Source organism: Ursus arctos, unplaced genomic scaffold (assembly GCF_023065955.2).
Source record: "Ursus arctos isolate Adak ecotype North America unplaced genomic scaffold, UrsArc2.0 scaffold_11, whole genome shotgun sequence".
NCBI lineage: Eukaryota > Metazoa > Chordata > Mammalia > Carnivora > Ursidae > Ursus > Ursus arctos.
Window position 1 is genome coordinate 41,507,681 of NW_026622775.1, and position 26,976 is coordinate 41,534,656.

A 26,976-nucleotide genomic window follows, 5' to 3' on the forward strand; every position below is an offset into this window, starting at 1 on the left:
GGTGGTGGCCGGTCAAGGGCCGTGCCCCCGCGCGCCGGCGCGCAACTTCCAGCGCGCTGAGCTCCTGCAAGGCTGCAAGCGCTCACCGACCTCGTTCTCCCCGCCCCCCCCACCCCCCGCAGGTCCTTCAGTCGCAGCTGGATACTCTCCTCGAGGGGCAGGAGAGTATAAAGAGCTGCAGCAACTTCACGGCGCAGGCCCTCAACCATGGCACGGAGACGGAGGTGCTGCTCGTGAAGAAGCAGATGAGCGAGAAGCTGAACGAACTGGCCGACCAGGATTTCCCGCTGCACCCGCGTGAAAACGATCAGCTGGATTTTATCGTGGAGACCGAAGGGCTCAAGAAGTCCATCCACAACCTCGGGACGATTTTAACCACCAACGCCGTCGCCTCCGAGACGGTGGCCACGGGCGAGGGGCTGCGGCAGACCATCATCGGGCAGCCCATGTCCGTTACCATAACGACCAAGGACAAAGACGGCGAGCTGTGCAAGACGGGCAACGCCTACATCACCGCGGAGCTGAGCACGCCCGACGGCAGCGTGGCGGACGGAGAAATCCTCGACAACAAAAACGGCACCTATGAGTTTTTGTACACTGTCCAGAAGGAAGGGGACTTTACCCTCTCTCTGCGACTCTACGACCAGCACATCCGAGGCAGCCCGTTCAAGCTGAAAGTGATCCGGTCGGCCGACGTGTCTCCCACCACCGAGGGCGTGAAGAGGCGCGTGAAATCCCCGGGAAGCGGCCATGTAAAGCAGAAAGCCGTGAAGCGACCCGCCAGCATGTACAGCACCGGCAAACGAAAAGAGAATCCCATCGAAGACGATTTGATCTTCCGCGTGGGTAAGGAGAAAGCGCCGCCGCGCCCGATGTCTGAGCTTTGCTTTGGTTGAGGGGCGGCGGGCAAAGGGTTGTTGCAAATGGGAAGCTCGCGGGTCGGGACTTGTACCTGAAGGTGTTGGGAGACACTGGTGTATTTTATTAGGTGAGTTTATGCAGTCTCTTCCAGAGCTTTTAGGATTTATTTTCCCCGTTTCCTCCCTCTTCTCTCCCTCCTAACCCTTCTTCCTCCTTCTCCTCCCTCCCTTCCCCCGCCCGTTAGCCTCTCTCCCATCTGTACTCCTCCTTCCCCCCAAGTCTTCCCCATCCCCGCCCCCTTCCCCTCCCCAGGTCTCCAATTTCCCCCTCTCTGACCTCCTCCTCCTCTCCCCCATGCCTACCCCCTCCTTCCCCTTCTTTCTCCTCCTTCCCCTCCCCCTTTCTCCTCCCGCTCTCCTCTCTCCCCCTTTTCCTGGCTCCTCCTCTCTCCCCTCTTCCTTTGTAACACAAGTGCTGCATATTCATTGTAGAAAATTAGAAACCGAAAATAAGCAAAAAGAGAAATAGGAAAAATCACAGCCCTCACAATGCGGAAAGTTTAAGGGACCTGTTGGCCATCTCACCGCTGCCCCCCCGCCCCCGCCCCCTCCTGCCATAGGAATGTCTTTTAAGAGTAGCTAAAGGCAGAGCTATCGTTATATCCGATCACTCCATTGTTTCTCTGAAATCTCCCGACTCCTGCAGCACTGTGGGCAGAGGCACTCGTGCCTCCCTATCACTGCTTCTGCACTGTAAGGGCTGGGGGTGGGGGACACGGAGCAGCGCAAGTCGTGGTCACTTCCAGGTGTGTGTAGCTGGAGAACAGCCCCAGAGAGGGGACGGTGGGTGGATAGCTGGAGAATGGAATGGGGTCGGGGCGGAAACAAGATGATGAGCCAATAGATTTGCGAATGCAAATCTCAAATTCCCTTGTCTGCTGTATTGCCTCCGATTTTTTTTTAACTGTTAATTCTCTCGGTAGAATGCAAACTAAATATAAATATCAATGGCCTTTGTCACTCTTAAGAAAAAAGCCTGCATTTTAATGTTGCCAAAAGTAGCTTTATCCTGCTTATCTTTCTGCCTCTTAAGTCTTGGTTGCAGCATCTCTGAAAGGGCGCGGCGCGGAGTCTGGGGTTCAAATAGATTGGGGAGACCTTAGCCTCAGTGAAGGAAACAGACTTTTTTTTTTTTTTTTTAAACCCCAGAACCTTTAGAATCTGCCAGTGTGCACTGTAAGTCTCCAAGTCAGGAGAGGGATAACAGGCAGCATTTACACAAAGCTTTTCTGAGCAGAGAACTTTTTCAGTGGCACATCTTGGGAAACTAAGGCTCCTTGGAACCTTCTTGGGCAGCAGCTGCTCTGTGTTAGTACTGTAGGCTGCATCTTGTAAAGGCCATGGTAGGATACGTAACTTGTCCGTTCACAGCACGGAGGTCCTCCTGCATTCGCGGGCCATATGTGCCGCCTACGTGCCGCGTGCGTGCCGAAGTTGTAGATCCGCCTGCCGAGCGCAGGAGTGGGAGCCTCCCAGGTCTGCCGCTCTGGTTCTGCCACTTAACTTGAACTTCAGGCAGGTCTCTCGGCTTCTTTGAGCTCCAGTTTCCATGTCCCTAAGATGAGAATACAAAAATATCTGCTTCTCAGAGCTGTTGTGAGTTTCAAGCTTAATGTCTGGTGTGTTGGAGGAGCTAAAAAAACGAGACCTGTTGGTTTTGCACATGCATTGAAGGTCCTTAGATTTTCCCTACTACCTTTTCTTCTAAAAAATGTTTTACCTTCCTGCTCCCCACTGATCTCCTGCATTGAGAACAGGCTCAGTTGGTCTCCTGCTCAACCCTTTCCCCCTACCTCCTGCCCCCACCTCCTCCCCCCACCTCCTGCCCCAGCCAAGTGATCCCAGTTTGCTCCTGCTCCAGGCATTGTGCCAAGTGGAGAAAGGCAAAGAGCTGGGTCTGAATTCTAATTCTCCTTAACAGCTGGGCAGCTCGCTTACCTCTTCTGAACCCAGTGCTCAGTTACTGGTAGCTACTGGTAGTTATTTTCCCATTGTTATTAATTTTAATCTCCATCATCACCACCTGTGATTCTCACCTAACTTACTTCTTAGGGTGTCCCCCCCAGTATTGATTTTGAATCCCCAGCTCCCACCAGAGAAGGGGGTGTACTCTTCTTCTCTCCTCCCCGTTGAGAATTCACTGGTGATTCACTAGCACTGGTGGAAAGGTGTTTAAATGTTTAGACATCTGTAAAGAGCTTAGAAGAGTGCCTGGCATATGACAGTGTGTCTGAGTTTATTCGTGAAGTAAAGATGCTGTCTTCATTTGCCAGGGCTGCCGTAACAAAATACCATAGCCTGGGTGGATAAGCGAAGGAAAGTTCTTTTCCCGCAATCCTGGAGGCTGAAAGTCCTAGATCAAGGTGGTGCCGGAGTTGGTTTCCTCTGAGGCCTCTCTCCCGGTCTTTAGATGGTGGTCTTCTTGCTGCTTTGTCCTTTTATGGCTGTCCTCTGTGTGTACGTACACAGTGTGTACGTGTGTGTTTTTCTCGTAAGAAGAGATTAGGGTCTCATCCTAATGGCCTTACTTTAACTTAATCACTTCTTTGAAGACCGTCTCTCCAAATGCAGTTAATTCTGAGGCGCTGGAGGTTGGGACTTCCACATATGAATTTGGGGGGTTCAGCCCATAACAGATGTTAAGCATCTCAGATACATAGGGGCAGAAAGGAAGGCAGATCTTACAGGCCTATTTCTCCTTAACTTAACGTTATAACCCAGAGGTAGCCAAAAAACACCACTCTCAATGTGATAATTTGGCTCAAAAATTGTTTGCAGAGCACCCAGTGCCTGCTAGGCACTATGCCAGGTGATGGGAATGTAGAGATGGAAGACATGAGATCGCCTCCCTCAAGGAGCTTGCCGTCTGGGTGCTGGATGGATGGCCAGCTGACTCTAACGGGTGCCTGAAGGTGGTGTCTCTCCATCAGATGCGCGCCAGGTGGAGGAATTCACCTGAGGCAGAGCCGAGGAGAGGAAGTTTCCCCCGAATATCTATCGTGCAAGGGAGTAGGGGGCGCAACAGCAGAGGAGAGACTGAGGCAGTGGGTGGGGGGTGTTTTTAGAGAGGAAAGCTGAAGAGGTATAGAGATGCTGAACTCTTCCCTTTTTGGGGAACTGTGTCCAGTTGCAGGTAGCCCATTGGTCAGTTAGGGCCTATGGCTGTTTTGAGGTGGGTCATCTGAGGGGCTTGTCTGTATTCAGCCAGGTGCTCACTGTGGCCCTTTCTGCCGTCCATCGCTCAAGCCTGTTTGCCTAAAAGTGGCCTCTGTGTTTAAGTCCCTGGGTTAGGGGATGGGAAGCTAGAGAAATGAGAAAGAATTTAAAGCAGGACACGAACAGAGAGGAGGACTTACCCAGGTTGCCAGGTGTAAGCAGCATTCCAGGTCGAAGGACTGGTGCAAGGAAGAAAGGCCGGGTCTGAAGAGGAGTGAACGTGAGCAACGCATCCTGTGAGAAGATGCAGGGGAGCAAAGGTCAGAGGGATAGAAAGTGGGGGAGACAGTGGCTGGAGAGGAGCCTGGACAAATCAGTGTCAGAGCCCACTGCTCCCTGAATGCCCTTTGGGTTCCACACCGGGCCTGTGATCTCTGAATTCTTTCTGAAATTTTATCTTTCCCCCAAGTTCCACCCTCTCCTTTGGAGTCTACTGTGATCATTACTGTTTATGCACGGGCCTTATTTCCCAATAAGATTACAAATTGCTCGAGGTCAAAGAGGATGTCCTTAATCATTTATAGTCCCCAACAGTACCCCAAAGAATACTTGGCCTAAGTACTTAGTTCATTTGAATAGGATCCGGTTTTGACCTACTGCATGATTTAACCTCCCTCTCACCACTGTCAGGCCCCGGCGTTGAGGTCCAGGGACATGCAGGCCAGACAACAAGGCACTAAGCTCAAGGCCAGCATTCACGTGTATTCCCTTGCCTGGAACTGTGCTAGGCAATGTCAGGCAAACCGAGCTGGCCTTCAAATAACTTGTCCTCTCAACGTCTATACTGTTCGCTCAGGTAGAGTTTATATTAATAATGAGAAGAGCTCAACTCTTTTTTTACAGTTATAACTTTGCTTTATTTTTTATTTTTTTTAAGATTTTATTCATTTATTTAACAGAGAGAGAGCACAAGCAGGGGGAGCGACAGGCAGAGGGAGAAACAGACTCCCCGCTGAGCAAGGAACCTGACGTGGGAATTGTGACCTGAGCCAAAGGCAGACACTTAACCAACTGAGCCAGCCAGGCGTCCCTATACCTTTGTTTTAGAACTTTAAGTTTCTCTGTACGATTCGGCTTTTAGGTGCCTAATAATAGAACATGCAGTTTGGGGCGCCTGGGCGGCTCAGTCAGGTAAGCATATGACTCTAGACTTGGGCTCAGGTCAAGATCTCAGGGTCAAGGGATGGAGCCCTGGTTTGGGCTCCCCACTCAGCTGGGAGTCTGCCTCTCTCCTTCTCCCCTTCCCCCCCCCCCCCACTCACATTCACTGTCTTTCTCCCTCTCTAAAATAAATACATCTTTGAAAAAATTAAATAAAATACATCTTTAAAATGTTATTTTAAAAAATGCACAATTTGAGCAGTCCCTTTGTGCATGTGTTGAAGCCTGCTGCCTATAATCCAAAATTCATTGAAATTCAGCTACTCACCTGGCAGGGTAACCACAATTTTGCTGTTCCCTCAACTGGTCTCACACATACGGAGCTTCTCGAGGCACTGAATTTGTGCTTAAAGATACACAGTTTTCATAATACACGTATCAGCGTTCATTCAACAACCATAAATAACGTGTTGATTCTGTGTATTCATGAGAGTGAATCATCACTTTCTGGGTGACGTAAGGGATTTTCAGGGCTAAATTTGACTCCCCATCTTCACCTTCCTCACCAATTATCCAGTGCCCACGTTAGATGGAACTCTGCTGTTGAGCACGTGCCAGGTGCCAGATACTTAGCTAGGTCATGGTATAAAAGAGGGGTGAGATTCTGACTCTGACTTAGAGGAGGCGACCGTCCAAAGGAGACAGACGTGTCCGAAATGTACCTTCAGTTTGAATCAAGACATAGAGGTTGGGGTGGCGGGGAGTCCCAGAAGGTTCCCAGAGACAGCCTCTAAGCCTAAGATGGCTTTGAAAGAGAGTGTCAGGTAGAAGGGAAGAAAGGGGGTTTTAGGTGAAGGGAGAGCAGGTACGAAGGCATGAAGGTGAGAAACTGAGTAGTTCAAGGAACCATAAATGATGCCATCGTCCTGGAGCCGCAAATGAAACAGAAGCAGAGAAAAGGTTATTTTCCTTGATGAGGAGCTTGCCCTTTGTTCTCTGTGTGTCTCAGTCTCTGCGGAGGGCCAGGGATGTGCGTTCTGTAAGCCACGGTAATGCTTATGCACCCTGAGGTTTGAGACACATAGCGGTGTGGGTGATGGGGAGGCCCAGAGCTGTGTGATGCCGTGTGGGGGCTTACTAAGCTATTTATTTCCAGAGTCTGGAGGCATTCTGGGGATCTACTCTAAAGTCTGTCCCAGGAAGCAGGGAGCTGCCCCCTCCTGCAGTAGTCCTCATGAGCTAATACGAGGCTCAGGATTAAGAGTGTTGCGATTCAGTGGAGAGGAAATGGCAGATGTATAAATGCTCAGGAAGGAGAGGGCTTCGCTCCATGACCAAAATGAATTCTTGCTTGCTGGCTTGCATGTTGGATGCTGGAGGGATGGGAGCCGGTGGAGTGAGTGGCGGTTAAGGCTGTGCACTCTTGAGGCTGGGCTGCCCTGGGTCCGGGTCCCAGCACTGCCACTTTCTCCTCTATGCCATCCTGGCTAAGTTACTTCCTCTCTCAGTGCCTCAGTTTCCTCCATAAAATGGGTAGGAGAAGAAAAACCTGCCTCCCAGGGGATTGCGATGATTAAGTGAATTAATATACTAAAGAGCTTAGAATAATGCCTGGTATGTGTGGTCCGCTTTAGGGAGGCCAAGTAGCTTATACTAATTAACATTTTATTCCTAGTTGTAGTATAGAAGTAATAGGTAACCTGCGTGGTGGAGAGCAGTCAAGAACTGAAAAGACTGACTGCCTCATTTAAATCCCAGTCTGGTATTTATTAGCTATATGATTTAGGGGAAATCATTTAACCTTCTGTGCCTCGGTTCCTTTATCCGTAAAATGGGGATGGTATTAACGCGTACTTGATCTGGTGAGGATTAAAATAGTATATGTAAAATGTATTCAAACAGTACAGGCTCATAGTAAGGACTCAGTAATTATGTTGGCTGCTGTTACTGTTGTCCTTATCAACCCAGGTAAGGACAGTCAGGGGAAAGGGGGTGTATTTCCGTTTTCATCAACCAGGCTGAAGTGTACCATGGGGAGTTTATAGAGTGTAGGTCTGGAGCTCAGCAAAGAAGTCCGGGCTGGAGATCCGTTTGGGAGTGAAAAGTATAGAGAACTGACTTTAAATCATGAGCTTCAACGTGGTTCCGAGAGGAAAGGACGGGGAACGGAAGCAGAAGGAAGGACTAAGCATTCTCTGAGCCAGGCTTTGCGAAGTCCATTTCTCTATGGCATCGGACTTAAAATCCCTGGTAGGGGTAACACACTTCCGGTTCCCAGTGCCCCCACAGCGCAGTATACCTGCCACAACATCGCACGTGCCCGCGTGCACACCGCGTCCTAACTCTGTGTTTGGTGACTTCTCGTTAGTAAGCTGGAAATCCGCCGTGAGCGGAGCATTTACACTGCAGAAGTGGGCGCAGGCCACAAATCAGAGCTCCGCCCGCAGCTCCCGCCCCTCAAGAGCCCAATTACCAGGACATATAATTACCCCTACTGCTGAAGGAACCGGGGCTCCGAGAGCCAGGGCAGGACCCCAGCCGTCCGGGCCGCTGATGCCCCTGCCTTTCTCACTGCGCAACGATTCCTCTTCACCTTACATGTCTTTTTAACTACTGTGGTTTTCCAAAGTTGAGATATTTGCTACCTCCCACGCCTGAAAACTTAATTATATGCCCACTGTGAATGAGTTACTGTGTTAACTCTGATACTGGGCTGGAAAACAATCCCGAATGAGTTTAGGGAGGTAGCTTAGAGCATCTGTTGATGAAACACGGGGATTATTTTTCCCTGCACGGTTAGAGTTTGCTGACTAGAAGCCATGAGCTGGTTTTGTCAGCTACTAAAGAAAGTCATTAAACAAAAGGGGAGCCAGAAGATGTGGGAGGGAGAGAAAGAATCACAGTTGAATTGTTTCAAATTATGTAATTTCATACACCATACCTTAATGTCGGTGAGAAGAATTGAATGAAATACTCCTTCATACTCCAGAGCAGGGTGCTTTCTTTTTTTAAAGATTTTTTAATTTAATTTTATTTATTTATTCGACAGAGAGACAGCCAGCGAGAGAGGGAACACAAGCAGGGGGAGTGGGAGAGGAAGAAGCAGGCTCATAGCAGAGGAGCCTGATGTGGGGCTCGATCCCATAACGGCGGGATCACGCCCTGAGCCGAAGGCAGACGCTTAACCGCTGTGCCACCCAGGCGCCCCTGGAGCAGGGTGCTTTCTTATCACGTAAAAGGGATGTGTAAAATCACTTAGCCGAAGTTCAGAGGCTTTATAGGAAGATAGGATACTTCCTCTTCTCCCCCGCCTCACCTCTGCAAACCACCACCTTCCCACCCTAAAATCTCTGAGGAGAGAGATCACGCTAACGTGGCATCTCAGGGCATTATAGGAACCCTGGCACACCCCTTTGAGAATCTCATCCGCAGGAATTCTTGCATTTCAGAGGGGAAAGATGTCAGTAATATTTCCTGAGTGCTAGGCACTGTGCTGGGTTATGGGGTGCAACAGCAAACAGGACAGATGGTGCCCCTGTCCTCGGAGCGTTCACTGTCTAGTGAGAGGCAGTTAAACAGTTCAAATGCCATGTGCTAAGGGATGGAGTTCCTAAGGGTTTTAGAGAGAAAGCATGATCCATATGAGCCCAAAGGTAATTAATCTGTACCTCAGAAACCTGGTATTCTACAGGGATGTACTGTATGGTGACTAACATAATATAATTAAAAAAAAAAAAAAAGAAAGAAACCTGGTATTCTAAAGTCTAATTAGAAAGAAGTAGGGGTGGGGGGAGAAAGAAGCAGTGGTGGTAGGGCCATGGGGCGCCTGGGTGGCTCAGTCAGTTGAACGTCTAACTCTTGGTTTCAGCTCAGGTCATGATCTCAGGGTCGTGAGATGGAGCCCTGGGTAGGGTTCTGTGCTCAGCAGGGAGTCTGCTTAAGATTCTCTCTCCCTTTCCTCTCTGCCCCCTCCACTTGCTCTCTCTGTCTCTCTCTCTCTAAAATAATAACTAAACCTTAAGAAAGAAAAGAGAAAGAGAAAGCAGGGACACTTGACTGGCTCAGTCAGTAAAGCATACGAGTCTTGATCTTGGGATCATGAGTTCGAGCCCCACGTTGGGTGCAGAGATTACTTAAAAAAAAAAGAAGGAATTTGTGTATTAGAAAAAGTATTAATGTAAAAGAGAAGGAGAACTGGGTGTTATTCTTTTCTCTGTCTTTACTACCTTTGTGTTGTGTCTAGCTTCATTTCCTCATCTATAAAATGGAACAGTAATATTTCTCCTGCTAACTCATGGGGTTGCTACAGGGAGTGCATGAAAGAATATATTATGAAATGCTGTAAATATTACCGGACATTTCATTTTTCCATGATGTAATGCAGGGCGTAATTTAGTCATTAATAATTCATCCAGGTACTCACTCATTCGACAAACATTTGTTAAGAACCTACTTGTTTGAAGATCCTGTGTTAGACCCTATTTTTTGCTCGATTTCATCCTCTTGCATTATCCCATTCAGAGTATCTGGATTTGTTTAGCGTTAATTCTCATATTAAGTTGGAGTGGGGGTGGGAGGAAATTTGCAGTTCTTGATCCCCTGTTTCAGTCCAGGGGCTTACCTTCTGTGATCTTCCTGGAGGCGTGGGTGGAGGTGGCCAGGAGGAGCACGGATGAGAAGCTCTTGGCTTAAAAACTCATTTCATGCTTCATCGGCTAGTTTAACATCTGGGAAAAACCAGTTTAATTATCTTATGGAATTGTTGCCAAATTGTTTATAATTACATTTAAGACCGGTGTTACTCATTTTACTAGCCAACACATAAGCACCAAATGAAATCTTGTACATCAAAGTAGTCAGGAAAAGATTTTATAAGTACTATGTATGTTTGTGTTACATTTATATTCATTATGAAAGAACTGGTTTTCACTATATAGTAAAATGCTTTGGAGGGGAGGACTTTTCTGTGGTCTAAATACGAAATACTAAAAATGTTGAAGAGTAAAGCATGATCCCAAATTATTTGTAACTTCTGGAATTTCTATTTTGTTTTGGTCCCGAGATACGTTATAAACACCTGAATTGTGGGCATTTCAGCATAATGATAATATGCTATAGTTCCACGTTACTACTCGCCATCAAGACTTCTGTAGTTTAACTGCTGGTGAAGATAGCATTAGCTGTCCCTCAGGAATATGCTGGTGGTTTCGTTTGATCTGCAGGGGCAACACTGCTATGCTTAACACTCAAACAAATTTTAAAAAATGATGATCAATAATTTCTGACAAGGTGAAAGATACTCAATCAGAAGGTAATTATCCGTCATGCCAACCCCAGCTATTTGAATATGAAGCCATGGGGCTTAAAGAAAAAGATTTTTAAAAACGAATATAAAATTAAGATGGCAGTGCCTGCTCCATCTAGCGCTTTCAAAATATATAGTCAAGGGGCGTCTGGGTGGCTCAGTCGGTTAAGCGTCTGCCTTTGGCTCAGGTCATGATCTCGGGGTCCTGGGATGGAGCCCCAAGTTGGGCTTCCTGCTCAGTGGAGAGTCCGCTTCTCCCTCTCCCTCTGCCCCTCCCCCCGCTCATGCTCTCTCTCTCTCTCAAATAATTAAAATCTTAAAATATGTACATTATACACACACACACACACACACACACACACACACACACACACTTGGACTAACAGATGTTCTTCCAACCCTGCAATTTTATCTACATGTGGGGCGACACACTCAAGCTCCAGTTCACTTGAGACTGAGAGTAAGAGCTGGGCTAGCACATGGTGATGGAGCTTAGTAGAGGCTGTAGAACCTCTTTCTAACACCAGGTCTTTGACCACCAGGTGCCGTTGCTCTCATGGCCGGTATTGGTAGGCACTGAGCATCTCTGTTCATGTCACACTGGGCACAGAGTCTTCCTTCTCCTTGTTCCAATTGGTATTGACATGGAGCCCAATAAAATGTCTTCCCAGGTTTTATCTACACCTAGAAATGTACGTTCAGTTCTTTTTTTTTTTTTTTTAAGATTTTGTTTGTTTATTTGACAGAGAGAGAGACAGCCAGCGAGAGAGGGAACACAAGCAGGGGAGTGGGAGAGGAAGAAGCAGGCTCCCAGCAGAGCAGGGAACCCGATGCGGGGCTCGATCCCAGGACCCTGGGATCACGCCCTGAGCCAAAAGCAGACACTTAATGACTGCGCCACCCAGGCGCCCCTGTGTGTCCATTTCTGCAAAGAAAAAAGTGTTAGTATTTTTTGCTCATGTACTTTCTCTCCTTCAACATCGCCTCTTCTATTTTCAGAAGGAAGATTAAATCTTTTTGACTAAGGCACCCCTTAGCTTTACTAAAGCTCTATTCTCCCCATAATTTTTCCCTTCCTTTCAGACATCAACCTGCTGCCTGCAGAGCCTTCTCTGAGTAGAACAGGCTTTGTCTTGAGCAGGCTAGACAAACGGTTAGATCAAAGACGGCAGCAGGCAGGTTTCTGTCCCTGCCTGGATCAGAAGGATAGCACCAGGGTCCGTCTACCCTGTTCAGGTGTTTCTTACTCCCCTTCCTGTGTGTCCTTCAAACCATGGGTGCACTTCCGTTTTACATAAGGAAGGACCTAGAACAGCCTGGGTTTATTTTTTTTTTTAAGATTTCATTTATTTATTAGAGCGTGAGCACAAGCAGTGGGAGCAGCAGGCAGAGGGAAAGGGAGAAGCAGTCTCCCTGCTGAGCAAGGAGCCCGATGCGGGGACTAGATGACCTGAATGGAAGATAGCTGCTTAACTGACTGAGCCACCCAGGCGCCCCACCTGGAATTTCTTTATAGAGCCGCATCTTTATGTTCCAATCTCAGCTGTAGGACGCTTGCTTTGTTATTATGTTTACTTTGTCCTTAGTTCCTCATCTTGCTCATAACTTCCATGTTTTTTCAAATGTTTCTGACAAATTAAGTTTTATTCTTGAGAAACTTTGGCCTCGCCCCCAGTACCTTTTAACAAGTATGTATATGGGACATCTGGGTGGCTCAGTCGGTTAGGTGTCTGCCTTCGGCTCAGGTCGTGATTCCAGGGTCCTGGGATCCAGTCCTGCACTGGGCTCCCTGCTCAGCGGGAAGTCTGCTTCTCCCCCTGCTTGTGCTCTCGCTCTCTCTGACAAATACATAAATAAAATCTTTTTAAAAAGTACGTGTAAACTGAGCATTTTAGAAGAATAGTTTCTTTTCCTGGTCCTTCAGTTTTTGCTGTACCTGTTAGCCAGCCGTTATTCAGACATCAGCCGAAATGCCCGAAAGCTAATACCATGTTGGCACATACCTCCCTCAAGAGTTAAACACCCCTTCCCCTGCCACCAACAGATACCAACACGTCATTTTAAGAGAGTGTTAGCTGATACCACAAACATGCTTACTGTAGGGATTCTATGCAGATCAAGTCTAAAAGATCATCTCTTCTGATACATTTGAGATAAAATAGAGCCCTTTCTTCCACAATGCGGAAGATGTTCTTTTGAGAATCTGGATCTCAGATTTTTCTTTTGTGTTAATTAGAGAAAATGAGATACAGAGGTGGTGAGTAAACTTGATGGAGTCCAGGATCTCTGTGAAACAACTAACTGCCATGTGGGTCGGGTTGAAGCCAGTAACCAAAGTGTTAACGGGACTACTCCAAGCTGCAGACTGAGAAACATAGCTACAGCTGTTTACCCAGACCTTGTTTTTTGCCTTTAAATTTCCTTGCCTCTCCTCCTTCAGGGAGGCTGATTTGAGGCTCGTGCTCCTGCTCCCCTTCCCTGGCTGCCTCTAGAACAGACATTTTCCTTGCGGCACGGGCATACTCCATGTCTCAAAGTGACCGTATTCTCTGTGTATCAGGCAAAGGAACTTGGGTTCAGTTCCATGGTGAGAACCAGGTGATCTAAGTAAGAGGTTTCTGCCCAGCAGTTCTGCCGTCAAGTTTATTCCAAGTTGAATTCCATTGCCAGTTTCACTTCTGAAACCCACAAATCTGTTTCAGAAGAGTCTAACCATTTGTGAGCAGTGCGTAAGCACGTGTCTGACACCAGCCACCATCAGTGTGCCATCGTCCAGGTGCGCCTACGGCACTGCATTCGTGCCTAAAGCCAAAATATCAGATTGCTCTTTGGAGTAGGATAAAGAAATGAAATGATAAAACTGAGACATAGCTTTCTCTCCCTAATTGTGAAAATGCGAACACCCTTCGTGGTCATTTCTGAGTGAAGCTCAGTCTGTTTCCATCCGTTAATATTTACATGGTCCTATTGCAATAAGTTACAAACACTTGTTTTGAAACAAAAACAGACATCTGTTAACCCATAGATGCTTTGACCTTTTTTCCCCTCCTGCCTCATCTCTCATTAAAAAGCCTAGTATGGATGAGAATATTATTGGATTAATTAATTTTCCTTTGCCTTTTGTATTTATTTAATCCAGAAGGTGCTCTGTCAGGGTATCTTCTATGTTTTCAAGAAGAATACACCATGTATGAGATTAAGTCTTTGAAATAGTGCATAAGTAAATCAGTACTTGAAAATCAGCCTGCTAGTTTTATAACATCTGAGGCCCTGTGGTTTGTTAAATGTACTGAAAGCTGCTTTTTTTAAAAAAAATTATTAACATATAATGTAATATTTGTTTCAGGGGTGCAGGTCTGTGATTCAGTGTTACATAATTCATAGCGCTCACCATTAGCACATACCCTCCCCAATGTCCATCACCCAGCCATCCCATCCCTCCCACCCCCCTCCACTCCAGCAACCCTCCATTTGTTTCCTGAGATTAAGAGTCTCTAATGGATTGTCTTCCTCTGGTTTCTTCTTGTTTCATTTTTTCTTCTCTTCCCCTATGATCCTCTGCCTTGTTTCTCAAATTCCACATATCGGTGAGATCATATGATAATTGTTTTTCTCCGATTGACTTATTTCGCTTAGCATAATACCGTTTAGTTTCATCTACGTCATTGCAAATGGCAAGATTTCAATTTTTGATGGCTGCATAATACTCCATTGTATATATATACCACATCTTCTTTATCCATTCATCTGTCGATGGACATCTGGGGTCTTTCCATAGTTTGGCTATTGTGGACATTGCTGCTATAAACATTGGGGTACAGGTGTCCCTTTGGATTACTACATTTGTATCTTTGGGATAAATACCCAGTAGTGTAATTGTTAGGTCGTAGGGTAGCTCTATTTTCAACTTTTTGAGGAACCTCCATACTGTTTTCCAGAGTGGCTGCACCAGCTTGCATTCCCACCAATGGTGTAATAGGGTTCCACTTTCTCCGCATCCTCTTCAACATCTGCCGTTTCCTGCCTTGTTAATTTTAGCCATTCTGATGGGTGTGAGGTGGTAACTCATTGTGGTTTTGATTTGTACTTCCCTGATGCCGTGTGATGTTGAGCACTTTTTCATGTCTGTTGGCCATTTGTATGTCTTCTTTGGAGAAATGTCTGTTCATGTCTTCTGCCCATTTCTTGACTGGATTATTTGTTCCCTAGGTGTTGAGTTTGATGAGTTCTCTATAGATTTTGGATACTAGCCCTTTATCTGATATGTCATTTGCAAATATCTTCTTCTATTCTGTCGGTTATCTTTTGGTTTTGTTGACTGTTTCCTTTGTTGTGCAAAAGCTTCTTATCTTGATGAAGTCCCAATAGTTCATTTTTGCCCTTACTTCCCTTGCCTTTGGCGAGTGTCCAGGAAGAAGTTGCTGCGACCAAGGTCAAAGAGGTTGCCTCCTGTGTTCTCCTCAAGGATTTAGATGGATTCCTGTCTCACATTTAGGTCTTTCATCCATTTTGAGTCTGTTTCTGTGTATGGTGTAAGGAAATGGTCCAGTTTCATTCTTCTGCATGTGGCTGTCCAATTTTCTCAACATCATTTGTTGAAGAGACTGTCTTTTTTCCATTGGATATTCTTTCCTGCTTTGTCAAAGATTAGTTGACCATAGAGTTGAGAGTCCATTTCTGAGTTCTCTATGCTGTTCCATTGATATATGTATCTGTTTTTGTGCCAGTACCATGTTGTCTTGATTACAGTTGAAAGCTTCTTCTTAGAAGCTTCTTCAAGTCGGGTTTCTTCCAAGGGCTGCTGAGTGAGAGGGTGGGATTTCAGCAAAACTCTAAAATAAGGCCCTCTCCTCTTTTATATCCATTTTTTTTTTTTAAAGATTTTATTTATTTATTCGACAGAGATAGAGACAGCCAGCGAGAGAGGGAACACAAGCAGGGGGAGTGGGAGAGGAAGAAGCAGGCTCCCAGCAGAGGAGCCTGATGTGGGGCTCGATCCCATAACGCTGGGATCACGCCCTGAGCCGAAGGCAGACGCTTAACCGCTGTGCCACCCAGGCGCCCCCTCTTTTATATCCTTGATTGTAGTATTAGGTTTTTTATTGTTTCTTTGTGAAACCTAAATATATTTTAATATGATTATTAATATTAATATGCAGTTACAGCTTAAGCCTAGATTGCATTTGCCTAAAAAAGTGATTTTTTGCAAAGATTTTATTGGTTTGGAAGAGAAGTTTAGGAGTCTATGGATTAGGTCATGGTGGGAGAGGTTCTCTTTTTAAGTATAATTTTAAAAAATACATTCTCAGGTTACCTATGGAAATCTGACTAATTCTCTTGAAGAAACTGAGAGATCTAATTCTCTATTGCTTAATTTCTGTGGTTTTGTAATTTGTTTCTAGGTACCAAAGGGAGAAATAAAGGAGAATTTACAAATCTTCAAGGGGTAGCTGCGTCTACAAGTGGAAAGATATTAATTGCAGATAGCAACAACCAATGTGTACAGGTACGGCCCCTAATTATATACCTTTATATGCATATTTTCCTACTTAAGACTTAAGATGCATGGTACAAAGAAAGAAAGAAAGGGAAGCTTACGATGTGGATAGGTTTTTCTTCAAATGGGGTTTGCATGTTCTGACCTGTGGTACGTGGGACACATGTTCTTGACTGTTTCTTCCTCACTAATTTCTGTGCTAGTTCACGTTCCAAGGAATGTCTTTTTTGTTTTTTTTTGCAGATATTCTCCAATGACGGCCAGTTCAAAAGTCGGTTTGGCATACGAGGGCGCTCTCCCGGGCAGCTGCAGCGGCCCACAGGAGTAGCTGTGCATCCCAGCGGGGACATAATCATTGCAGACTATGATAATAAATGGGTTAGCATTTTCTCTTCGGATGGCAAGTTTAAGGTAAGATTAAGCTACCAACTGGCTGCTAAACAGTAGAGAGAAGAAACAGGAAATACAAGATGAATTTCAGCAAGTCTTCATATACAAAGCCACGTTGACGTGGTTACCTCTAACTTTGTTGGAGAGGAACAATGATATCGTCATAAATCTTATATATAGGAAATAGCGGCTTCATTTTATAAAGCAATTAGGTTGCTCAGTCACTTTCTTTTTACATATTATCAGATTTACCTAAAGTCAATGAAGAACAGCTGTAGGAAACGGTATTGAAGAGGCAATGGATATCTCCCAAATTAACCTGCAGATTGTCATGTATGAAGTGCCTTCTACTTTCTCAGGCCTGGGATAGATGATATGGGAGAAACAGAATTGTAAGACATGGTTTGTATCTTTGAAAAAAAATACAAGCCCCTTGAGGAAAAATGACACAGAACAATTTGTGTCAGCCTTCAATCAGTCATACATTGTTTGGTACAATCTGAAAAACTAGTGTTAAAATGTGTAAATAGGAATTGGAAGGACAAAAAAATGGCGGCTGGCTGCACAGGCAAAAGGTGAGTTGAGTTGCACTTTGCGGGGGGGAGGTCCCATCACTTTGACATATTTGCTCTTGTCCCCAGCATCATCTGTTTCTTCAGCAAGTCGCTGAAGAGTAGAGAGCCCTCTGGTGATACCAGAAATCTCTCTTCTAAGGTGTCATCAAAGAATATTATCGTGCAGCCTGTTTTCTGCATTTGTTCACAAGGAGATTATGAGACGCTTTGTCACAGGTGTTTTTGAAGGCCATAAGCACCGTGCCTTCTGCATCGCCCTATCCAGCCTACTAGAGGCTTCTCTTTCAGGTGACAGCATGAACTTTTGCTCAGAGAGATCAACACTTTGGAATCCCAAGTGTGCAACTTACTAACTACTGATATAAGTTCCATGAGCCTCAACAATCTCCTATGTCAAATTTGGATTAAAAAAAAAATCTATTTTACAGGATTTGGATAAGGATTATAGGAGATTTGTTTCTGGCTTTTATATTGCCTTGTATGAAATAGGCATCTAAGAAACGTTCTTTTCCATTGCTTCCAGTAACCCCGTCCAAAAAATGAAGTCTGTTTGATCAGCTGTGATTTGGACTTCAGGACATGCCAGCACCTGGTCAGAACTTCCTTTTCCAAATGTTCAGAGATGATGCTCTTCATAATCTGTTTTGGAATCCTGAAGAGTACACAAAGTTCACTCCGTAGTTTCTTATTGGAGGAATTTATATTTTCCTTTTTAAAGTTATTGGATCACTAGAGTCACCCCCTCATTTTTATTAAAACAAGTTACTTCCATAATTATTACCTTCAGGTTGGAGCCTCTCTTTTGTGTGGGGCCGCATCTTTTCAATCTGGGAGAATAAAAAGCTGTTGTTTTTAATTCCACCATATTACACACAAGTTTTCAATTGCCGTTGAGTTTTTTCTGTTCTGCTAGAAATTTGATAACTCCATATGATGGCCATGTGTACAGAAAGGTCTCTTGCCTTTCTGTATCTCTAACTTCCTCCCCTTCTTTTGTGTTTTCATAATTGTATCTGTAGTAAGACATAGCCAAATACAGCTTAAACATGAACAGAAGGAAGACTATCCAGTGAGTCCTTGAAAATACCCATCTAATTTGGAGACAACCCATTTCCTCTTGTTACATACTGTAGCGAAATCATGACTTTATAAATAAATGCTAAAATAACTATAAAAGCAGGAGTTTTGGGGCACCTGGGTGGCTCAGTCGTTAAGTGTCTGCCTTCGACTCAGGTCATGATCCCAGGACCCTGGGTTCAAGCCTCACATCAGGCTCCCTGCTCAGAGGGAAGCCTGCTTCTCCCTCTCCCGCTCCCCCTGCTGGTGTTCCCTCTCTCGCTGTGTCTCTCTCTGTCCAATAAATCAATAAAATCCTAGAAAAAAAAAAAAAAAAAGCAGGGGTTTTATATCTAATATACTTAAATATTTTGTGTCTAATATATTAAAACATTTTGAAACCGGAGTTTTATATCTAGGAGAGAAGGGCTTCCTGAATTACGCATTTTTCATTCAATAGTTCAATCTGTACGTAATAGACACTCTTCCTGGAAGGTCTGGATCCTTATAGTTGGAATACTGTTGGTAGAAATTGGAATAAACAAGAACACTCATGCCCTCTAGAGGATTGGGGGAACGGATATGGTATAGTTTCAGCATACCCTTTTGTTTTCAGTAGGCATTGATCAGGGGTAAAAGGATAGCAAGTAAAAACAGTTTAGTACTGTAATGGGAGCTCATCCGACGGACCATATGCATGACCATTTACTGAGAGATACTTACCTTCTTTTCAGTGGGATTCAGTAAAATTAAACACGTGCTCAGAAAGACAAACCTCTAACACAAAGGTGGATTCTTCATATTTGTTCCTAGTTAATTCTAGAAATATAACAGCTTATCCCCTTTTCTTTCCTTTACTCACCAGATTCTTAGCTCTAATTTTCATTCCTCTCTGCTTCTGATTTTTTCCTTGCCGTCTTTTCTGCTGACGCACATCTTCCAGCCCATCTAGGAACCTTCCGTGACCCCAGAACAGATACAGAGGCCCCAGGCCACCGTATTCTAAAATATCTCATCTCTTCCTTCTTCAATTTAAGGACCTACTTGTTGAGTTAAAGACTCTTGTTTAATCGTTCCAAAGCCAGGGTCTAAAATATCTGCCCACTCTTCTGTTTAAGACAGGGGACACATTGTCAGGCCAAATGCAGTAACTCTTAATTTCACGTGGTAAAATTCTAGTGCAGCTAGAGTAGGAGTGATGAAGGGAAAGTGGAAGGAAAAGAGGTTTACACTCAACATTTAAGGGTTTCTGTTTTGTTTTGTTCTGAAGACCTGCTCTAGCTCTTACCAGGTGATGGAATGGCAACAATTCTTTATTTTCTGTTTCTGTTCTGCATCATTATCTTCTGCTTGGTATTATGTGGCTGAATCATTCTAAAGTACAGCTAGTGTTCATAATGTTAGGTAGTAATAATATTCTTGCTGTAATAATCAGAGGGTCCTCTCTTCCTTTTGATGCCCACTGACGTATCTTCCATTATAACATGAAAGAATAACATGAAAGAAAGTATACAATTTCTTTACAAGCCATTATGGGATAGCCTCTTTGATCTCTGGGCTAGATTACAAAGTCAGAATCAAATTTATACAATAGATCCCCTTGCAAGAATCCCATTGTTTCCTTCCTAAGTAAATGTGTCTCTTTGTATTAAAGACATCAAATCTGAGTCTCCTCCATAAGCTTACAAGAATAAAAAATCATGCATTGTCTGAACCCCCACTCTGAAAAATTCCCTGTCCCTCTCTCCGTATCCTCTTTCTGCACATACCTGCATGTCTCTGCTAGGAAAGATTTTAAGGTAATAACTTGTAAAATAAGCCAGGACTAAAGATATGGATTTGAGACTCTTACACACAGAGGTGGAAGTTGATGCCATTGCATAAATGAGATCTTAGAAGAAGTGTAGAGAATTACACTGTCCAATTTGGTAGCTACTAGCCCCAGTGGATACCGAGTTCTTGAAATGGAACTGGTCTGAACTGAGATGTGCAACGCATGTGAAATACACACTGGGTTTTAAAGACTTAGTAAAAAAGTGTAAAGTATTTCATCAATAATTTTAATATTGATTACGAGTTGAAATGATAACTTTTAGATATGTTAGGTCAAATACAATATATGATTAATGTAGTTTTCCTTTTTTCTTTGTTTTTTTTCGATGTTGGTTACTAGAAAAATCTTAATTCCATATATGGCTCCTGTTATATTTCTGTCAGGCAGCGCTAATATAGAGAGAGAAAATAAGAGGACTAAAACAGAACCTATGAAAATATAAATTTGGGGGGATTAAAAATTTTAATTTAGGGGTGCCTGGGTGGCTCAGCGGTTAAGCGTCTGCCTTCGGCTCAGGGCATGATCCCGGCGTTCTGGGATCGAGTCCCACGTCAGGCTCTTCTGCTGCGAGCCTGCCTGTTCCTCTCCCACTCCCCCTGCTTGTGTTCCCCCTCTCACTGGCTGTCTCTCTCTCTGTTGAATGAATAAATAAAATCTTTAAAAAAATTTTTTTTAATTTAAAAAGTAATACACCCAAACAGGTTTTTAAAATAACCCTACAGATGAGCACAAAATGAAAAGTCAGAGTTTCTCTTGCCGCCACTAGTATCACTGGTTTCTTACTTTGTCTTCCAGGAATATGTATACAGATATAAACATATTTAATTCAGGTGGGCTCCGACCTATACCCACAGTTCAGTACCTTGCTTTGCTTAATAATAGACTTGAGAAAGCATTTATAAAAACACATAGAGAGCTCCCCATCCCGCTAAGCCTTGGTGCCTGGGAGAGCGGTGGCTCTTGCCTCCTCCCTCCCTTCTCAGGCGCTCTGCCTGGCGGCTGCCTCACCTTGGGTCCTCCTCCTCCTTCCTTGTCTACAGTGACCCGTCGCATTTTTTTTGTTCTCTTTGGTTTCTGACATCGCCTGTTTGAATTCTCCCAAATCTACCAAATCAGACACTCAATACCAGGCACTTTTAAAAAGGACCCAGTTGACCGTATTTGTCTCTGTAATGTGACTGAGACCTCCTCCAGGGTAGGAGCTGGTCTCACCTTCGTCGACAGGGTGCCTGGAATCATCAGCTTCAGAGCTGGTGCTCCATTAGTGTTTGTAGCCTTAGTACATAAATGGGTGAACAAGTAAAGTACTTCTTCATGTCGCTATAAAAGTAAAGATATACGACGTGCCTTTCCTAGCAAACAGGCATTTATATAATCTACTCAGAAAAATGAGTAAGATTTAAAATGCATATGGTATGTGTTAGAAATCGAATGCTTTTTTCCCATCTTAAGATACTGAAAACTGGAACTATTCAATCATCATGATCACCCTAAATAATGTGAGACTTTTCAAATCAATATATCCAGCAAATATTTGTTCAGTACCTGTTGGGCACCAAGAAGTGTGCTAGGCTGTGAGTACACAGTCGTGGATAAAACAGGCATGATTCCTGCCTGCGTGGACCTTAACACTGCTGAAGTGCAATGGCAGATGCTTGGCAATTTTGATGTTAATTATGATCCACGATAGTGATAATGATAGCTTCCCTTTAATGACAGCTTAATCTGGGCTGTATTCTACGCTAAACACTTATCGACATTGTTTTGCTTAGTATGTGTTCCAAAAATGCCATTGGAAGTTACTGAAGTCTTTTTTTTTTTGTACATTTTTTAATACATAAGGAATCTGAACCTTGAGGAAATCAAGTGCATTTGTGCTATTCGAGGTGTGTCTAAAGCAAGCGACAGGCGTAGAACTGTCTCCCTACTCGTGATCCCGTGATCTCTTGCAAGACCACATTGCGTCTTTACAAGGGAACTGTGACCTCAGTTAAGAGGATTCGAGAACATTTTTGGTGGTGATCCCCTTAAAGAGTAAGGATTTCTCATACATCTTAGTAGCAGATAACGGATGGGACAAAAACAGAAGATCGTTGTGACCTGAGTAGTTGTGCACCCCTGTTTGAACATTCAGGTCCCTGTGCATGCCTTCCTGCATGTTCCACAGTGTTTTAAACCTCGTTCTCTGTGCTTGTTCCTAACAGACAAAAATTGGATCAGGAAAGTTGATGGGGCCCAAAGGAGTCTCTGTGGACCGCAACGGGCACATCATTGTGGTGGACAACAAGGCGTGCTGCGTGTTTATCTTCCAGCCAAACGGGAAGATAGTCACCAGGTTTGGTAGCCGAGGAAATGGGGACAGGCAGTTTGCAGGTACACTCGATGGTAATATGTAAACCCCCTTTTTTATGCTTCTTCTGCTCACATTTGCATGATGTTGGAGCATGTGGAAGATGCCTCAGTCCCCAGTGTGTTTGCTGGCTTTGGGAAAGATACTGGGGATGAAATCTAAGCGAAAGCATGGTGGGATGCTTCTCAGTGACTCCAGTGGCAGTGAGTCGAACTGCAGTCCATGTGTGGTTTTTATTGGCTGCCAAGTACAACTCCAAAGTCTAATCTTTGAATATGAATATTAAGTAGAACATAAATTTTAAGATAAAATATTTGTAAAATAAAAATGGTTGACAGACAGTGGAGTACTTCCTAGCTCTCCCTAGCTGTGGCTTTGTGAAGAGCTTCTGAATGGGAATTTTTTTCACCTTCCTAGGTGATGATAAGAGAGCAGGACTTTAGAATGTTCAGGAAGGGCAGTTCTGTTACCTCTCTTTTTGGTGTACCCCTTTGCAAGCACAAGCTTCTTAGTTTTTCACATCTGCAAGAGGCTGAAAGCAGTTTATTACATTTTCTTTTTGAAAGGATGCTTTTGGCACTTGACAACAATTTGCATCATCTTTTTTTGTGCTTTGTCTCCAGTGCTGCCAGGTTCTGAATGTCACCCCAAATTAGCAAGTATGGGTTTCTGCTCCACTTTTTTAAAAATATTAAATATTGGAGTCTTTTTTCCTAGGACTGAGAATCCCCACACCTTCCCCAGGGGGAAGTAAGGGCCCTGGAGGGATTAAGGTGTCCTCAGGGAAGCTGGCAGACGTGACTTTCAGACGGTGGCGTGGAGAATGAATTCTGATGCTTATCGCTCATCCCACTTCATAGGGCTGTTGGCGCGCTCAGCTTGCTCTAAAGCCAGATAGATAGTCCCACGTGTGGAAGGGTAGAGGACCCAGGCGATCTAGAGCCAGAGTTCTTTTAAGAACGGAGCCTGTCATTCTTTGTTCGTTCTTAGATATCAAATAGGTTAAGGTTTGTCACTGCTGGGTTGTTGTAATCATTTTTATTGTTACAGTCGTCACATATTTTTTTCACCTTTATTGCAGGTCCCCATTTTGCAGCTGTAAACAGCAATAATGAGATCATTGTTACGGATTTCCATAATCATTCTGTCAAGGTACGATCAACACATCAATTGTTCTTGTCTTTTAACTGCTTTTATTGAGAAATCAGTCCGAGAGGAGAGAATATAATACTGACACATGCACAGGAGCTCAAGGAGTCAACTTAAAAGAGCAGATTCTGCTTCTCCCTGAGATGCAGGTTTGAATTTGGACATAGAGACTTTGGAGAGTCAGAAAATTGAACAGAACAGGGTGATTGATGAGTTTCTTAATTTGAAATGGGCATAGAGGTGACTTAAAAATGAAATTTGAAAAAGCAGTTGCTTCACCACTTAGGCAGAACTTTCTGAAGCTTCGTATTCGTGGCTAGTCAGTAAATTAACCCAGGGTCACTTTTTCCATTGTCTGCATCATAATGCATTTCAAACAAAGTTACATATGAAACTGCTACAACCACAGATTTGGGGAGGGAAACAGCCCTCGTATACATTCCTAGAGCTATTCCACACTTCTTAGCATGCCCTCACACACTTGGTGCTCCCTAGAATACAGTGCCCATTCCCCTCCCCGGAACAGTGCGGTACATCTTTCTTAGTAGGTATAAGGGGGAGGGAAGATACGACGTTCATTGTGAGCCAGTCACGAAATAGAAAAATGAATCAAAACAGATTTCTCATTTTACCGAAATGAGGACATGTTTCGTAGCATTCTAAACCACGATTCTCAAGGTGTGGTGCGTGTTCCACTGAAAAGACGTCACGTGGTCACGGGGAGTGCGCTGGCAGACATTTTTATTTTTATTTTGAGAGTTATAGGTTTATTTTTAGGGTGACCTCTGTTTACATCAACTGGTACTGGTTTGTACTTCTAGAAGTGATATAAAGTTTTCCTTGTAAGTAAATTCATTGAGATTTTTGAAAGTGAGGCTTTTTTTTTTTTTTTAGATTTTTGAAATTTATTTGTCTGAGAGAGAGGGAGAGCACGAGCAGGGAGGGTGGCAGGCAGAGGGAGAAGCAGGCTCCCTGCTGACAAGGAGCCTGATGCAGGACTCGATCCTGGGACCCTGGGATCATGACCTGAGCCAAAGCAGACGCTTAACTGGGCTGAGCCACCCAGGCGCCCCTAAAGTGAGGCATTTTTAAAGGAAGGATAATAAGGAAACAGCATGGGTGGTGTAGACCAGTGATTAAAGTTTGCACTTAGAGACAACCATTGGGCAACTAAAGTGAAAAATAGTTCGTTCTTGTTGATAACTGGAATAGCTGCGTAGGGGTAGGATTTCAACACCCAAAGGTGTTGAATCTCTCTTCTGAGTCCTTCACTGCTTCATTTCCTCAGCTTGTCCCCGAAGGCATCTTTAACCTGAGTAAATGGAAAGGTTTTGAGCTTTTTTTGGTGGGTGCCAAGTTCCTGTGCAAAGAATAGAGCAGAGTGGGCTGTGGTGATGGGGCAGGAGGAGGAGAAAGGATGCCCACCGTGGCTTACTTCTCAGGCTGCTTCCCGCGTGTTGTCTCCCCCAAGTTGCTGCCATAGTGGTAGAGCTCTGTCCCCACTCCCCCCACTGCCCTCAGGGTCTCTCTGTCCACAGGACCTGGCTTGGTAAAAGGAAGAGGACTGTGGGAAAAGTAGTGGTAGTGGCGGGGAGGAGGGAAGCATCAAAGAGGCAGTAGGGATTGGGCTCTAGACTATCCTCCCAGGGGGCTGGAACAGTCCTGTGTGAGGAGAGTAACCAGAGAGGAGTAATAGGCTGTTATCACACTTCTATCCCTCACTCCCTTTATGGAGGAATCATTTAACTAGAGGGCATTTAAGCAGAAGATAACCCGTGTCGATCAGCAAAGGCCAGCAAACGCCTGGCAAAGATGCGGCCCAGCCCCACCGAAAGACAGTCCTATTAATCAAGTTGCTCTTTTCTACTAAGCGCAACTGTGGCCTCAGAGCCTTTCCGTCCCAGTGCTCCAGGCAGCCTCTATGAATCAACTGGCATTGGTATGTGGGAGGACTCCTATTTACCAGCCCTGGCTGACAATGTAGAAGGAAATAAAACCTATGTAAGTAATCAAAATGCAAGGCAGATAGCAATAAACTATTTCTTTAAAATAGGTGCCTATAAATAAAGTTCTGTAAGTATCCAGAAGAAAACAAAGAGCAGAGTTCTGTAACTAAGACTATCAGGGAAGACTTCCAACTGGAGGTGGTATTTGAGGTGAGCGGAATTTTGAAATCAGGAAAGGATTATCAAAGTTACCAAAAACGTGCTGTAAAAACTTGTTATAAAAATCAAAGCTGTAAAAACGATTTCAGCTCATGCATCTGCCTCTTAATATATTTTCATCTGAATAATTTATTAGCAATTAAATGATGTTTTAGGTGGGAAAAATAGAAAGAAATATGAGAAATTTATAATTACTAAGATTCTGAGAACTCTTCAAATTTTAAGTACAAATTTTCAGTACAGTAGAGGTAGATTATTTTAGTAATTTAAATTCAGTTTTTCTCTTATTTAAGAAAACCAGTGTATTTTGTTTTTTCTCTTCATTGTGATAGCTGTTGCTGTATAGCTTTTATGGAATAGCTGGGCTTTTGTTTCGCATGTAACACATGGCACTTAGCAGCGGTTCTGGATTCCAGTCACTTCTCTGTTGGTCAGCGTGAAACCCGTGCCTGCAGGTCAGGGCTAACAGATGGTCGGGTTCTTTGGCTACCTGCAGCGTGCAATCTCTTTTCATTGCAAAACAAGTAAGACTAAATTTGGCATTCTCCATCATTCCAAAATAGAGCAGAAGCATTTGAGCCATTTGGATCATGCCAAGGAAAACATACTTCCTCAGAGAGATCAGTACAAACAAACAAAAAGATTATTGGTAGGACTTAATAAGGGAAAGACCCGAGAATAATAGATTGTGTCCTCACCAGCAAACAAACACTCTCATTGGTCTTTGAAACAAGAATATTTTGTGTGAAAGGAGATAAAAGGAGTCAGGAAAGATTTTTTAAAACATAACATTGTAGCAAAAGCTGGTTCTTGTCTCATCCTTTCCAAAGAACCAAAGAGGAAGCTTACTTACTTGGCAAGTTGTGTAATTAATTCAAGAAGCAATCATGATTCTTTTTCTTCATCTTTTTTTTTTTTTTTAAGATTTTACTTATTTATTTAACAGAGATAGAGACAGCCAGCGAGAGAGGGAACACAAGCAGGGGGAGTGGGAGAGGAAGAAGCAGGCTCATAGCGGAGTAGCCTGATGTGGGGCTCGATCCCACAACGCCGGGATCACGCCCTGAGCCAAAGGCAGACGCTTAACCGCTGTGCCACCCAGGCGCCCCTCTTTTTCTTCATCTTGAAGGAAGTTTAGCCTTTAGAGATGGAAGTGTCTCGCTTCTCTTTCCCAATGTACATAACTAAAAGAAAGAGTCATTTCCATCTTTCATGATCACAGAGGTGGCAATGGGAAAATCTGTAAAAGGTCCTGAGGTTATTTTCAAATTAGATCTGCACTCGGGTATAGTGAACTCCCTCAGTTCCACATTTTAGGAACCCTTACTCTCATGGTGCTTTGCGTGTAATACTTTTTGATTTGTTAAAGAGTATTTCTACACATGTAGGCTAGATGATAATGGAAGCTTAAAATAATA

General features: G+C 44.2%; 1 protein-coding gene across 4 annotated transcripts in view; it reads left to right on the forward strand.

The window, feature by feature from the left end:
- The window catches only part of TRIM2 (tripartite motif containing 2), a 117,835-nt gene that overhangs the window by 81,439 nt on the left and 9,420 nt on the right, over nt 1-26,976 (forward strand). For all 4 annotated transcript variants that reach the window (XM_044384378.3, XM_026499497.4, XM_026499498.4 and 1 more), the window contains exons 6-10: nt 123-846; nt 15,945-16,048; nt 16,283-16,450; nt 22,099-22,267; nt 23,326-23,396. In XM_044384378.3, coding sequence (XP_044240313.1) covers nt 123-846; nt 15,945-16,048; nt 16,283-16,450; nt 22,099-22,267; nt 23,326-23,396 — 1,236 coding nt within the window. The remainder of the gene's footprint in view (nt 1-122; nt 847-15,944; nt 16,049-16,282; nt 16,451-22,098; nt 22,268-23,325; nt 23,397-26,976) is intronic.